The sequence below is a fragment of the Tenrec ecaudatus genome, chromosome 4, assembly GCF_050624435.1.
Source record: "Tenrec ecaudatus isolate mTenEca1 chromosome 4, mTenEca1.hap1, whole genome shotgun sequence".
Taxonomy (NCBI): Eukaryota; Metazoa; Chordata; class Mammalia; order Afrosoricida; family Tenrecidae; genus Tenrec; species Tenrec ecaudatus.
Window position 1 is genome coordinate 46,119,065 of NC_134533.1, and position 17,449 is coordinate 46,136,513.

General features: G+C 36.7%; 1 protein-coding gene across 1 annotated transcript in view; it reads right to left on the bottom strand.

The window, feature by feature from the left end:
- Positions 1 to 15,654: 15,654 nt before the first annotated feature.
- LUZP2 (leucine zipper protein 2) overlaps positions 15,655 to 17,449 on the bottom strand; it is a 297,788-nt gene continuing 295,993 nt past the window's right edge. The window contains exon 9 of the mRNA XM_075548401.1: positions 15,655 to 15,759. Within this exon, the coding sequence (XP_075404516.1) occupies positions 15,655 to 15,759 (105 nt within the window). The remainder of the gene's footprint in view (positions 15,760 to 17,449) is intronic.

Consider the following 17,449-nt stretch of genomic DNA (forward strand, 5'->3'; position numbering starts at 1 on the left):
CACAGCCATAGGCCCACAAAGGGGCTGGGGGAACGGGGTATATAGGAATAGAGGAGGGGAAAAGGGAGATGGTGGCCAGGCGTCCATGTATAAAAAGAATGTGTGGAAACTGATTATTGTAGCAATTGTACATTCTACTTGGCATGATTTAAATTTGGAAAGATATGATATATGTAATAAATACCAACTAATAATTTTTAAAAATTCAAAATAAATGAATTCCTGTTTGTTAAAACCAATGTGGTCTAAAAATATGTCTAGCCCAGAATGCAACCAGGGATCCTTTGAAAATAATAGAACACTAATAGCTAGTGGCTGTTCAAGAAATTTTAATAAACATAATTATGTACCACAAAAAAGACGAGAATGAATCGCAGAAATATTTAGAGAAACTGACTAATCAGGGAGAGCAGAAAGTATGGCGCCCCAGAAGCAGATGCTCCTCAGTAAATTGAAAGCTCAGCACCAAAGCAGGTGAAATGGAGCCTGGTGAGGCTTACAGGAACAGTAGAAAATCATGCCAAGAAGGGCTGGGGGTGGGGGTGGCTGGAGTCTAGGAGGCAATTAGGAGAACTTGCTTTCAATCTAATTTCTAGGGATTTGAGAATCAAACCATTGGAGAATTTTAGTAAATTAGAGTAGTGCTGTGATCTAACAGTTTGTAAAGATGTGGGGAGCAGGCTGTGTGGGCGAGTGAAACCGGAAGTCAATTTAGAACGCTGTAAGAGTAGTTAAAAGTGGCAAAGTAGAAGATCAGCCAACAAGAGTAAGAGCCTGAGGAGATTGATTAACATAGTGGCTACCACGTGAGTCCAAGCGCAGCAAAACCCTGAGGATGGCGCAGGATGGGCCGTTCCCCTCAAGTGGGATCACTCTGAGTCAGGACTCATTCAGCAGCCCGTAACAACAACAAAGCATAAAATGTTTGCATTTTAAAAGTATATTGATTAGATGACTTCCTGGCATTTCTGGAGGGTTTTAATTCTACAGAGACGGATTTATTTCCTTCCTTAAAGGAAATGTCAAAGTTTGTCACATAAGAATGGGGTCGGTTCACATACTTTAGTAAAACTGATAATGAGAAAGGAAGTGGATGTTATAATATGCACAAGATATGAAGCTTTGAGTCGGAAAGAGAAAAGATTGAAAAATATAATTTCGTAAAAAGTAGATTTGTTCATAGAATTATCTATACCATAAAATCTAAAATGAAGCTTTGTGTTCATTAGTGATTTTTATTGATATTTAAAACTCCTCATCATGCCTACTCTGTGAAAAAGTACATGAACAAGTTTAAAACGTGGAGAGCAAAAAACAAGCTGAAACATGCATAGGTTCATGCCATTGGAGCTTGTCTTTTAAAATGCTACTCTCTTAGTTAAAAAATATTGAATGAATTCTTAACTCCTTGTATTATTTGTATATGTATCTTATTAAAATTATGATAGCAAAAAAATATGTTGTTTTCCCCAGATATTACTTATGACATTTGGTAAATATGAAAAAATCAAGAGTTAAAATGATAATATTTTTAATACAATTCTTGAGAAACAAAAAACAACATTATAGACTCTACTAAAGATTTTGATTACATATAAACATTCAATGCTTTTAGGAGAAAAAATGTGCAGAAAATTTGTGTGAAAACCCCACTACCTTGGAATTTTCAAAGACTGCTAGATGATTGGTATGTATTTCACAAAAATATACTGATTTACTCATACTTAGGAATAAATGCAAATAAACTAGTACGTGAATGATGACCAGTCTCTTTTCTTGAGATAATCAAAATTAGGTGAGGTTTTGGGGGAGTAAGTTAAATCATATCTCCTAATCACAGATTGTCTTCAGAAAATGTCAAGTCCACACGCATGATTATTTTCTCCACTGAGCATTTGTGAGCATATATATGTAGGTTAACACACACATGATGTACCTATGAAATAGCAATATCTAATATTTATAAAATTGATACTGTGTTGGGCAGGGTTCTCTAGAAAAACAAAATCAGGACACTTATGATTATATCCATGTATACATATATACATACACACATATACAACACAAAGGAATATAACACTTAATAAGTCCATAAAGCAGTACAGAGGGCTCAGTTCAACTCATGAGGACTGTGAGGTCCAAGGCCAAGGAATCAGACAGTTGAGTCTTCCCTCTGGCAATGCAGGCAGTCAAGCTACAGGCAGTAAAAAGCACAGCAGGTCACCAACAGTCAACAGTTCAGGAGCTTAGCGAAGCAAGCACAGATGGGAATTTGAACTCAAGCAATGCAAGGCGATAGGACCCACCAGCCTCACACTCAATTGATATACATACCAGCAGTGTAGTGGAGTAGTGGAGCAGGTCTAAAAAAAACCCAAGCTCTAGTGACACAATCTACGGGTTGGCTGTCCCACAGTGTAGCTCACAAGCTGAGGCAGAGATCTAGCTAAAGCAGCCACATGCTGGTTTGATCACCAGAGACCAAGAGAAATGGGGGTGGGCCTTGCTGAGCCATTTATCTCTTTGCCCTCTAATCAAACTGCGACCTTATTAATTCCACATGTTCTTATTGGCCAGGTTGGCACAAGAAATCTACTTATTACTGTTAACCCCTTGCCAACTTGACATCTGTACACAATTTGTTAGCCATGCATAATTTCCAGACAGTAAGGAAATCACACTTATACCTAACATCATACATATAAATGAAAACACACTGAATCTTATTGTATCTGGTACATCATACATGAACAAAGGGTGTGAGTGTGTGTTATGCAATATCTTATTCTTCACTTTAGTAGGAATGTCTCAACCTGCGCCAGAGCAGTGGACCCTTAAAATGTTTACTGAGGTGGAGGGTGCCTGAATCTTCATTGGCTTGCTTTCTAAACCTCTTATGGAACACCTATAAATAAAAGGCAATCATTCATTTGAAGAGAATAAGCAGATTTTGCATGGTTTTAAACCAAGAAGCGTGTGTATCAGAGTTGCTTTCTGTCATAATACTTATCCAATATTAGTCATGCTAATAATCAGAGAAGCGGAACCTTATGAAGAAGAAAGCCCAGTTTTCAGGATGACACAGCATGGGGCAGTATTCCATGGAGCTCTACAGAGGGTTATCATGCATTTTAAAATCTTAGATACCTAACAAAATTGTCGTGATATGTTGTTGTTTTGGGTCATATTAGAGTTGCCACAGACTCATAGTAACCCCACGTAAAGCCAAACAAAACCCTGCCCAGTCCTATGCCATCCTGAAAGTGTTCTTATGTCTGAGATCATTGTTGCAGCCACTGTACCAATTCCTTGTCAAGGGACTTCCTCTTTTTCCATGAGGCCCCACTATCAAATATGGTGTCTCTTCCCAGCCACTGGTCTTTGATAACGTCCTACAAATGAAGTGTCATCATCCCTGGCCCTAAGGAGCATTCTGGCTGTATTTCTTCCAAGACAGATTTGTTTTCCCTTTTGGAATCCCATGATATTTCAACATTATTCTCTAGACTCATAATTTAAAGGCATTGATCTTGTTTGGTCTTTTCTATTCAATATGCAACTTTGAGAATACCATGGCTTGCGTCAACAACACATTAGTCGTCAAAGTAAAACCCTTGCCTTTCAACACGTTAAAAAATCATTTTATTGGGGGCTCTTACAGATCTTATCACAATCCACACACACATCCATTGTGTCAAGCACTTTTGGACATATGTTGCCATCATCATTTTCAAATCATTTTATTTCTACTTGAGCCCCTGGTAGCAGCAAATTTTCCCCCTCTTGCCACCTCACTCATTAACCCTTGATAATTTATAAATTATTATTTTTTCTTGTTGTAACATCAACTGCTGTCTCCCTTCACCCACTTTTCCATTGTCTGCTCCCCCACCCCCCAGGAGGGGGTTATATATAGATCATTGTGATTGGTTTCCTCTCTCTCCCCCCACCTTCCCCTTCCCCTCCTGGTATCACTACTAGCATTTTTGGTCCTGAGCAATTTATCTGTCCTGGATTCTCTGTGTTGTGAGCTCTCATCTGTACCAGTGTACATGCTCTGGTCTAGTCAGATTTGTAAAGTAGAATAATGGTCATGATAGTGTGGAGGAAGAAGCATTAAAGAACTAGAGGAAAGATGTAAGTTTCATTGGTGCTATACTGCACCTTGATTGGCTCATCTCTACCTTATGGCCCTTCTGTAAAGGGATGCACAATTGTCTAGAGATGGATTTGAGTCTCCACTCTGCCCTCCCCCTCAGTCACACCAATATGATTTTTCTTTTATCTTTGATGCCTGATACCTGATCCCATCGATGCCTCATGATCACATAGGCTGGTGTGCTTCTTTCATGTGGGCTCTGTTGCTTCTCAGCAAATGGCCACTGGTTTATCTTCAAGCCTTTAATATACCAGACACTGAATTTTTTGATAGCTTGGCACCATCAGCTTTCTTTACCACATTTGCTTACGCACTCATTTTGTCTTCAACGATTCAGGAAGGTGAGAATCACAGAATGCTGGCTTATTAGAGCAAACGTTATTGTATTGAGGGAGTACTTGAGTAGGGGTCCAATGTCTATCTCTGCCCTAATACTTGATGCAAATATATGTACATAGATATATTTTCCTATCATTATATATAAATATATTTACATGTGTACATGCCTGTATTTAGACTTGTATAAATGTCCTTTGCCTCATTCTTTCCTCTATTTCCTTTGACTTTCCTCTTGCCCCACTATCATGTTCAGCCTTCATTTGGGTTTCAGTAATTCCTCTCGGTTACACTGCCCTTGATCAAACCCTATCAGGCATCCTCTGCCATCCTCTCCATCAATTTTTATATTCCTTGTGAGGTAGTTAGTTTATTGTGCAAACCTGGCTGCTAAACGCATTGTGGTTAATTGAAGGGGTCAGGGATAAATGGCTCAGTGAGCCTTGCCTTTATAGCTCTTGGGTCTCGTGCTTTGTGATGGTCAGACCAGGGTGCAGCTGCCTTAGCAGTTCCCTACTTCAGCTTGAAAGGCTGACTTCCTGCAAGACATCCCAAAGGAGACGCCAAATGGACCTACCCTGATGCTGAAATATCCATGTGGAGACCCCTGCCAGCACTGAGATGCTTACACATTCACTGACTCAGCTTTCCTCCTGCAGTCAGCATCATTGCGTTTGTTTTGTGAGATGGAGGAGGACTTTGTCGATTGGTGTTGGACATATGGGTTAATGTTGGACTTGTGGGCTTGGGCAGCACTGGGTTGGGATGTTTTCTTGATGTGCACTTACTCTTTATATAAAACTCTCTCTTATACATGAGTTTCTGTGGATTTGTTTCTCTAAAGTACCCAGACTAACACACCTTGATTCCTTGTCCCTGGATATGTTGTCACTCCCCTTCCATTCCCCACCTCTCTCTCTCCCGTGTCCCCCCTGGGACGGTTTTTTGTAGCTTATCTAGCCAATGTAATGCTTCCTTTGGTCTCTTAACTGCTTCTTCATGAGCATTGACTGCTTGACAAAGCAAGATGAAATCCTTGATAATTTCCGTGTTTTCTCCATTTATCCTTGTTACCTGTTTAATAAATTGTGAAGATTTTGGTTTTCTGTACATTGAATTGCACTAGTTATGGAAGGCTGCAATCCTTGATGTTCATCACCAACCGCTTCACATCCCCCTCCCTCTCAACAGGCAAACGAGTGTCATCTGCCTATCACAAGTTGATAATAAACCTTCCTCCAAATCTGATGCCTGATTCTTCAAATAATTCACTTCTCTGGTGATATGCTCAGCATAAATATTGAAGATGTCTGCTGAAGGGATACAACATTGATGCACACTTTCTTGATTTTAGACCATGAGCCATTCCATTGTACCCTTCACATACCTGCCTTTTGCTCCTGTGTCGATTCCATATGAGGACAATGAGGTGTTCTGGATCTCCTCAAGGCTATCCATCGTTCGTGACATCCCACACTCTCTAACGCCTTTTATATTTAAAGTCCATACAATGGAAATAAACACCATTCTGGTAGTTTCTACCGTCAGCCAATATTCATCTGATATAGCAATGATATCCCTTCCGCTATGTCCTCTTCTGAAATGGCCTGAACCCACAGCACTGCTGCAATCATTGTTAGATGATCTTCAGTAAATTTTATTTGCATATAATATCAATGATATTGTTCTATTAATTGAGTATTCTTTTGGGTTATCTCTGTGCAATTCATACAAGTGAGTCTCTTCCAGTCAGTTTACCAAGTAGCTACCTTCCTATTTCTTGGCATGAATGAATGAGCGCTTCCAGTGCTTCATCAGTGTGTTGAAACATTGCCATTGGTGTTCCACCAATTCCTGGAATTTTGTTTTCTACCACTGCTTTCAGTGCTGCTTAAAGCACGTCCTCCTTTACTATCATTAATTCTCACTGTTCAACTGCCTCCTTGAAGAGTGGGATGTTCTTTGTGATACAATGGCTTTATGTATTCTTTCCATCTTATTCTGATGCTTCCTAGAACTTCAAATATTTTGCCCATAGGCATTTTCAATATCACCACTAGAGGTTGAATTTTTTCCTCTGGTTCTTTCAGTTTAAGATACGATAAGAATATTATTTCTTTAGGTTTTCTTTCAGTTATTAGTGTTCAATGCATTAAATCCATCTTTGAAAGTTTCTAGAAATTCAGGTAGGCAGACTCAAGGTCAAATTTTGGCTCTCATGCACTTGCTTTAATTTTTCTTCAGCTTCTACATCAGTTCTACATGTAGTTTTACCTGAAACTACAGAAGGTCAAGTGATGGTCTTTTCCACAGTCAGCCCCTGGCCTTGTGTTAGCTGCTCTTGCACTTCTCCATAGTATCTTCTCCACAAAATGTTGTCAGTTTGATTTCTATGTATTTCATCTGGGGAAGTCCACATGTATAGTCACTATGTGTCATGAGATAGGCAGTGTTATTTTTACCAGCTTTCTGATGAAAACACTGAATCATATGGAGGTCATCTAATTGTTTATGGTCTATAAGTATTAAGAAATCGAAAAAAATAATGGAATGAATGCAGTTTGACTCCAAGCCTTTCTCTGACTGGTTGCAAAGCTTCCACCGCACTTGTTTGCATGCACCTAACAATGTTGCTATGTGTAAACTCCCTGCCATTGTGCTTCCTCTGCCTCCTAGCAAACAAACATGACAGGGTAAAGCTGCTCCAGTAGAGTCTCATCTTTCTCCTAAAGATCAGCAGATGGCTTCAAACTGCTGACCTTGTGTTTAGCAGCCCAAGTTACTCATTATGTCATCACAAGGGCCTCTCTTGGATATATTTATGTTGGACATACTCATAAGTGCCAAGTCAAGTAGCCTTTGGAATCACTAAACTGGAGGATACCATACTGACATCATATTGATTCACAAGTTCAAGAAGTTTCCTGAGAAGATCTTTAAAAAATCTACGAACACTGTCATGCCCATACTACCACTTTTTCCAAGCAAATATTTATCTCAACCTTTAGGAATAAAAGTAATAACCTTAGAAGTAGTCGGAAGTGATCAATTCTATGGTACACTAGTGGACAGTAGTTATCTCACAGATGGAGTGCAGTTCATAAGAACATTTGTGGTGTAGATCATTTAGACCATCTATCTTCAGATAATCAGGGATAACAAAAGTATGCAAAGAATACAGAGTCATAGGTAAAACCCAACCTACCTTGGGAGTTGCCCTATGTAATAATTAGACTTTTGTTCCTTATATTTTGGAAGTTGTAGGCATACATTTGACTGTCAAATAAAGTGCAGAGAGCAAAGTAGTAATGCATCCATTCATTTTTAAAAGGAAAAAAGACAGACCTTGGGTAAATTATGTCTTAATCAACAGACACTGTCTACCGATGTATAGTGATTTAAAAGTAAGGCATGCCTAGAAATGTGTGCATAAAATTCTTGTTATATGAAAAAATTTACCTTGTTACCATTTGACAAATAAGAAATATCTTCCTCTGTCTGACCTTATGATTATGTTCTTATTACTCTACCTGTATTTTTACCCTAGTATACTCACTGTGGGTATAATCTGGCACAATTACTTCCCTAGTTATCCCCTATTGTGGTAGTCACCTCATCTGGTGTCAATTACAGGATTCAGAGTGTAGGGGTGGAGTCTAGGCTGTTGATCTGGAGAGAGCCAATGAGACTTCTGTGGGCATGGCCTTCTCTTGAGAAAAATGGGAAATCTGGTACTTGCTCCTTGGAGGAGGAAGACACCCCCCTCTCTCTCTCTCTCTACTACTTCCTGGGAGACATTGCAGAAGACAAGCCACATGGACACAACCAGACCTCGGAAGCTGGAGAAGCCACAGAGAAGCCCCTGCCAGCACTGAGATGTTTCCAATGACACTAGATCCAAAGAGTTTCTATCCACTGACCTGCGATTTTCGGCATTCAGTGTTATTGCATGTGTTTTTTGAGGCTGAAGAAGTTTTTATAGATTAATATTGGAAATATGGGCTAATATCGGACTTATGGACTTTATCTGGACTGGGTTGGGATGTTTTCTCAATGTTCAATTGCTCTTGTATAGAAACCTCTCCCTTATATACATACGTGTGTTTATGAATTTGTTTCTCTAGTCTACCCAGACTAACACCCCTATTAAATATATTTTTTATTATTATCAGAAGAATTTATAGAATGTATTTGAGTATTTGTCTATCCAGAACCCTAGAGGAAAAAAAAATCCCACTTTATAGGATATCCAGTAAATAGTTCCAAATATAACTTTCCCATCTAGGTCTATTGGTAGAACGTTGAGTAGCTATGAAGAGATCCCTAAGCCACCCTGCGCAGTGAGTCTTGGGGACGGTCGCCTGCATCAAATATCTGCAGTGGAGCTTGATTTGGTGCAATTATGCGGCCAGCCTGCTTTAGCATTTTGTGATCATTACAATTAACTGGACTATCTCTTACTCCATTTACAAATTGGAATTGGAATTCTTAGAATTTCTGGGAAAAAAGCAGCATGATTTATATCAACAGAAATTGAATAAGAACAGGAAAAAGTATTCAATTGGTCAATAAATATTCTGCAGAACTCTTATCAAGAATCACATGCCTAAAGACTTGTACATACTTACAGAGAGATGTTTCCTGTGGGTCTGTTCAGATACCAAATCCATATGCCCCCAAATTGAAATGTGGGGCATGCAAAGATACCACAGAACTTAAATGTGCACTTTAATGCTTATGGTAACATCACTAGAAACGTATGCAATAAGTGCATTAAACTTTATTTAGGCTCTCTCTTTGTCAGCAAGATCTAGGTTAGGAATTTTAAAAAGCGCGTTGAAAATCCAGAGTTCATTCTCTGTTACTTTCCTCAGCCCTCAGCCCGATTGCTACTGCTCTTCTGTACTTGTGTCAAAACCAACTATAGTCATTCTCAGAATGCCCATAAAGAATGTGTTAGCTGCACATGTTGCTCCTGTTAGAACTATGACCACTCCGGATGGAAAATGCTGCGTTGCACATGGGAACGCGCTAATTTATAGACTTGGGAGATTACATTAATAAGAGTTGTGTGTGGCAGTTTGGAATAGTTCCAGCCTAAATAACTATTAAGGTTTGAAACAAAGATTGAAAACATGTAAGTAGTCCAACTGAAACTGATGAGAGGAAAGCAGCCCACTTCTGATCTTTAATGTGCATCTAATTCAATAGGCCCGTCAGAGGCGCTCACTCTCTGCTCGAGGTTGCCGTGTCTTCTGAACGTTAGTTGTGACTGTCTGCTGAGAATGATTCTAATAGCAGTTTGCCTCTTCCTTGTGAAGGCATATTAAAGACAAGATGGGCTAGAAAAACCACCTAATTCTCTGCAACAATAGAGTCACCTTGTTTTTCTTAACCTGCACAGAAATAATGCACACAGAGAAAGACTAGTTTGGAAGTTACTAAATTCTGCCAAAATCCCTAGATTATGCTTTCATTCCTTCTGTCAGAGTCAATTTTAAGTCATCGTGCCCTTATAATACTGGTGAGAAAAAAAAATAAGGAAACATCCCAAAGCTAGTGAAAATGTTGTATTATCTTATCACTTCATTTTTCCATGAAGTTTTAAGCCCATAAATATATATGGATATAGATATAAATTACTGTTCTCTACTCTTTAGATATACTTATCATAACCCAATGAGAATTTTATGTGTCATATTAATGCAATCTTTCCTTCATTCACCCAAGAAAATACTCTAATAGCTACCCATATAATTCTTATTTCTCTATCTCTTGGTCTTACAAGCAAACAAATATTGGCATAACTCCCCAAAATTGATACAATTCGATAAAGAGATAAATTGAGAGAAAGAGAGAGAGAGATAACAAGCTCTGATGGCATTGTCTGTAAGTTTTGGACTGCTAATCTCAAGGCTGATGGTTCAAATGCGCCAGTTACCCCTCAGGAGAAAGAAGCAGCTATGAAGCTATCTGCTATCATAAAGATGTGCAGTCTCATGCTGACCTTACAAGGCCCATGGTTGGCCCCAAGGGCCACACCACAACGACTTGACATGGAAACCCCACTGAACAAACAAATTGGGCTCTAATTCAAAACCACCTGTAGGTCTTGGATTTATGACTTAAATTCCCCGATGAGAGGAGCAGCAAAGGATGGCCTTCCCAAACCGTGGAAATGGTGGTCATTGGACCCAAGGCTTAGTGGGCATCCAAAGAGAGGAGATCCAGAGCCACCATATACTTTACTTAGTATTTCAATGCTCCCCTTACATTAAGATGACAGGTATTAATCTGATAGGCAAGGATCTGTCCATGTCAGGAATGCTATAGGAAACTTTCCCTTAGCACCATCCCCATGCTTAATGTAAACAGAGCTCAACAATTATGAAATGAATCGATAAAGCAACAACTCATCTATTGCTGCTCACAGTCGAATTATACTTGCATTAGCTCCTCACAGCAACAGTACCTTCGATTCTATGTCATTGGGTAAATGATTGATGCTATCAATGCAATCGCCTTATAACCAAAGATGATTGACAATGTGTTTTTTTTGTTTGTTGTTTTTGTTCATCATATGACTGCTAATGTGAATCAGAGTCATTCATAGCCAATGGAAAATTAGCTGGATTCTGGGTTCCCTCTTAATTATAGGCCCAAGCCAAGGACAATTAGACTGCATCACCTGGCTCTGCTTGACACTCACTTTCAAAAGAGGTCATGGGGATACAGGTAAGGGTGCTAGAGCAAAGTGTGGGGAAGGAAGCAGTTGGTGCCCAGTATCAATTGGAATAGTGCCTGGTACAGATGGGAACTCTAAACACAGGGAAGTCAGGACAGATGATCCCCTCAGGACCAGTAGTGTGAGGGGCGGTACTGGGAGCATAAAGGGTAGGTTGGAAAGGGGGAACTGATTTCAAGGATCTACATGTGACCTCCTCCCTGGGGGACAGACAACAGAAAAGTGGGTGAAGGAAGACGTGGGACAGATCAAGATATGACAAAATAATCATTTATATATTGTCAAGGGTTCAGAGGGAGTGGGGAGCGAAGAGGGAGGGGAAAATGAGGACATGATGCCAGAGGCTTGTGTGGAGAGCAAATATTTTGAGGGCAACGAATGTACAAATGTGCTTTACACAATTGATGTATGTATGTATTATGATAAGAGTTGTATGAGCCCCTAATAAAATGATTTAAAAAAATTTAAGTTCAAATAGAAAAAATTCTACATATTTCCTAGAGTTTAAAGTTTTTTTAGTTACGATGAATCCTTTTATGCTAAAATAATATGTAATTTGTGAGTAAATCAATTATTCAAAGTACCAATTAATTAAATTCATAAATGTAGTGCCTTTGGAAACAAAAGAGTATCTGGATTAAAAATATAATTGATAAAAAATTTTTTAAACAAAGGAATAGTGCCTGGGATATTAAAGACTTGTATTCAAACATGCAGTCATCTATATGAGAAGTCAACTGGATCCATATTGAAGAAGCACACCAGTCTATGTGATCCAAAGTTGACAATAACAAAACCCACCTATGATGAAGGGAGAAGCATCGGAGCTAAAATTGTGAACACCCAATTTGTATAAGGCTATAGAGGACAGTGGGGGGCCAAAAATGCATCTGCAGAATATCTAGTCAGATGCAGCCTCTAGCAGGTCCCTTCTGAACACAGGTTAGGGGCCTTGTAGAGCTTTACTATGAAAAGATGATTCTCAACTTGATTGTGGTGGGTGGAACTAGGCTATAATATGATACTTAGTCAGTTGACCTCCATCTTGACCCAACCTGAATTTTTTCTAAGCTTAAATATTTCTTGTCTCATGCTGATCTTATAAGGAACATGGCCTCCTCTGAGGACCACACCAGAAGGACTCAACATGGAAACCCCACTGAGCAAAACCACCTGTAGCCCTTGGCAAAGGTAATTGGAGAGTAAATAATGAATGTGGAAGGGGGAGAGAACGCTAGAACTGATTGTGATCATGTATATATTCATCTTAAGAAATGAACTTACTATCTAAGTGTATTATATGTGAACTTTATATCAATAAAGAGAAAATAAAAAATATTTACTCTCAGAAACCCTATATAGGATCACAACGACTTTAAAAATTCATTTTGGATACACCAAAGCCAGTACTATTTTTAACTTTTACAGTTGATTGCCTTGTATAGGATAATATACATTATAGTATTGGTAAGAAATCTTTATTGAAGAAAATAGGCTATTTTTCAGTACCTTTTATTCTTTATCAATTGATCATTAACATTATGTGAGATAATTCTGAGGAACACATAGTTTGAAGAATTTTAAGGCTGTACATATGACTAAGAAAATGTCCTACAAGTAATCAAATACATGCTTCAATCATTATTAAAATTTTTCAATTGACCCACTCTGTGGTACCAATAATTATTTCATTCTCTGTTGCATTTAGTGCTAGTTACAATACCTGAGCTAGAAAAATAGAAGACTTCATTATAGCAAACGTTACATTGTTTTAATCCAGAAATCCACATTACCAATCTATAACATAACTGTTTCCTTATATATAACCTTCTTAGTTATTATCCAGTATAATTCATTAAACAAAATTGTGTTTGAAATTTTATTGTGATAAAATTATTTTTATTGTGTTAAATATATGCTTAGTGAATAATAATTAAAGACATGTCAGTCATCTAGAATTTTCCAATTTAAATATTTGAATCACATAGAAAGTAACATCCAGAAGATTGACTCAATATTTTTTCCTTTTTAGCATATTGGTGTTAGTTAGATATAAGTTTTTACTTAGGTTTTCCACATTTTAGGCACTGATTTAATATATATGTATATATACAGTTAATGAATATTAAGGGAAACACAAAGTTCAAAATGAATTCTTTTCCAGGAACAGGTATATAATATTATAATCAATTGAGACATTTTAATGTAACTAGAGAGAAAGTTCCCATTAGTTCTGATAGTATCTATATTAAAACAAGCTTTTTCATTGGGAAGTATGTTTATTTCTCGATAAGAATCAATTCATATTTTACAAAGCATTAGTAAACCTTCACTGCTTGTTGTTATAGGTCCATGATGCACTATAATGTCTACAGTCAACATTAGCTTTACATTTTCTTTCATATGAGAATAGTATGGCCTAAATATTAACTTCTAAAAGAGCATATCTATGAGAGGAGTACAAAAGTTGTAGATATTTTTCACATATTTTATTCAGTTTGTCCATAAGCTCTTGGAAGGCTCCTCATATTTATATAGCTCCTAATTAAAAGAACTAGTAAGTAATGACACCTATCTAATAGGAAAATGCTGCACACATAAAGAAAACCTTTTAAAACTTCTCTAGTGCTATTTTCAAGCAATTAAATATGGAGACAGATAAAATGTATTTATGAAATTACAATAGTAGAGTTTACTGTAATATAATCCCATGCTAATTTAATAAAGGGAATTCTTTAAATTTCTTTAAAATATCTCATAAATTGGTCCTATTGTAAGTTCTTTATATTTCAGAACACATTATGCAATCAGTGTATCACATTAAAATGTGCATAATGCTATATACTTTTTAAAAAGCTTTATATGGTATTTCAGAGTCCACTTGATTTTATAAGGTCAGAAATTAAGACCAGGAAATTAGTTATCACACAAAATACTAGAATAGGATGCTAGAGTTTATTCAAAGAAATGGCCACAAAACTAATCTGGTCAAATTTAATTATTGGCCAAATTCTCCTCTTTCCATGGTACCTACTTCTCATGACAATTTCAGAAAAGTCAACCTGAATCTCTCATGGAAGCAAACATGTCTCAAAACAGATTATGTCAATGTGAAATAGTGATAAAATTTGCTAAAGATGCTCACCCATTTGTCATAGATTTAGTTTGATATAATCTATGAAATTTTTGAACAGAGATTGTCAGGATAGCTTGCTTCAAATGTATTGTATTTTTTGTAGGCTGGCATGTCCATTCTATAAAAACAATGGTTTATATATGCTTTCTATATATAATAAATTAGTCTAATAAGAAAAAATGAGTATATTTAATGGAGACAAGCTATGTGCATCATTGAATTCATTATTTTGAGCCTACAGTTTTGTGTAGATCCTCCCTTTCAATTATGTAATTACAAAAAAATTCAATCCACATTGAGGAAGTTATGCTCACATTGCTCAAAGATGCATTTACCTGATGTGTGGTGTTCCTATTGAGACCCCCAATTTTAATGATTAATACACAATTTCCTTGTTTTTTATAATACACTTCTTTTATAAATATGAATCTATGGTCATTGGTACTATATCGAAGTTGTATTTAGAGAAACTGTCATAATTTCTATGTAGATTATCTGCTTTCATGTTTTAAGATTCTTTTCCTACTCCAAAATTCACTTTATACCAAGATAATGCCAAAATGTCTACATTTGATTCCTAAATTGAAGTAATTAGATAAACTCTGCAGATAGAGTTATACAAAATGTCAAAAAAAATTCTAATCTGAATGTGTTTCAAGATTTAGTTATTCATCAGATTTTTGTTTGTTCATGCTAATAAACTGAATTAATAAGTTATCTCACGAATCTATTTATTGATAGAATTGACTTGGCCTTATTTAGAGATCAATCAAATTATTATGATGAATAGCAATAGAGACCGTCAAAACAGTGTAAGCCAACACAGACCTCATTGTAAAGGTAAGTGAGTTCAATTGGTTTGTGTGTGCAAAACTTTAATGGTGTGGTTTTCATTTGGATTCTAAGAAGAATGAGAACCCACATTTCCTCACCCGCCAGTTGATTTCAACAAGATCACTCTAGAATTAGAAATTTAAGTGAACTTGAAGAATCAAGTGCCACCTGTCATTTAAGTTTAAAATGGACCAATTTAGACAGGGAAATTTACTGATCATGATAATGAAGTATTTATGTCTGTAGATATACATTTTGGAGCTTATTGCTAAAATATAATAATTGATCTGGAATCTTCTGGAAAATTTGTGAACTATTTTATAAAGATACACAAAATTTTGAAAAAGTTGCATGCTTTAGAAACAGTATTTTCATCCAGCTTGTCATCTAAAAAGAGTACGAGACCAGTAGCAAATGAATGAGTTAAACACAATTTCCTCATATTTACAGGATTTTTTCTTCTCTAGTTGCCATCTCTTCAAAGTTGTTCAATTTTTTTTCTGTTGATTTCTTCACCTCACATTCAGGACAAGGAGACATTTGCAATTTCTGTTGATATAAAAGAGAAAATTAGAATAGTCACAACAAATATTAAGTTTTAGGAAAAAAACCAGAATGCTACTATAATAGTATTAGAAAATTCAAATATTTTCAAATATTTAAACAAATACATTTTAAGTTTGGAAACTATGGGTCTAGTAAATATATATATGTGTGTCAATTTAACAAAAAATACAAAATAAAACTCTATTTTTCACTAGAGAGTACATTCAAATGACCACAAAACACATGAGAAGATACTGGCAATAGCCATCAGAGAGATGCACATGGAAACCACAATATGATATAATTTCTCTCCCAATGGAGTGCCTAAGGAATCCCAGTGACATCGTGTTTACACTTTGGGCAGCAATGTAACAGTGGGCAATTGAAACCTCTAACTGTGGAAAGACAGGGTTTGCTACTCCAGTAAAGAGCTACAGTCTCAGAAACTCCCATGAGCAGTTTTACCCTGTCCTACATGGTCACTGAGAGTAGGAATCAACTGGAGGGTAGTGAGTGAGCAAAGCTAAGAGAAAACAACAGCAATGGAAACTCAGAAAATAATGTATTTAGGTAAGGATTTAAGTGCATTGGACCCCGAGGGCATTGTAGGTTAGGAGTTAGCTTCCTACCTACCAGGTCACTAGTTCAAACATACCAATCTTATAGTTGAAGAAAGATGAGGCTCTCTTCTCACATACAGATTTGCAGTTTTGACCATCTGTATATAGGTTCTCTAGTCATGATCATTTCAGTGAGAATGGGTTTGGTCTGTTTTTGTACCACTGCTGGTGAGACTGTAAAACAGCCCATCCATTGTAGAAAACAAGGGGGAGAGGGAAGGATTGATAGGACTTAATTTGGGTGAAGGGGAAGATATGAAGCCATATTAAGAGAGAACAGAGAACAGCCATATAAGAGAAGAGAGAACAGATAAATCAAAAAGGCAATGGGCTCAAACAATATGGGTTTAATATATAGTTTCAACTATTGAATACAAAATTGATTATCTGAAATATACACCTCCACTGAATTCACAATTTAAAAATTGATAAATAAAATTCAGAGCAAAAAAACATTAAAACTAAAACTACCGTATTATGCATCAATCTCATTTGGGGTATATACCCAAAATACTTATAATAATAGACTCAAACAGATAATCATATGTCAGCATTCATTATAGTAATATTTACAATAACAAAATTGGAAATAATATAGATTCTCATAACAGATGAATAAGAAACATGCTATATGCATACAAATGGAATACTATTAAATCAGTGGTAGAAGTGAAATATTTATATATCCCGAAATATTGATGGAGATTGATGACACTCTTGAGTGAAATACTCATAATAGGATAAATATTGCATGATTTCATTTATGTGAACCAAACCAAACTCACTACTATAAAGTCAATTCTGATTCATAGAGACCCCGTACAATAGGGTAGAACTGTCCTTGTTAGATTCTAAGACTATAATTCTTTATGGGAATAGAAAGCCCTGTCTTTCTCTCTGCAGAGTGACTTATGATTGGCATCCCAACACATAATCATGAAGCCACCAGGACTCATATAAAAGTTTATAATAAGAGAAGACACCAATTAAAGTTTACTAGTAGTTATGATAGAATCCAAGGATTTTGAAGGAGTCTATAGGCAAATATTGAATGATGCAGGAAGGATTGAGAG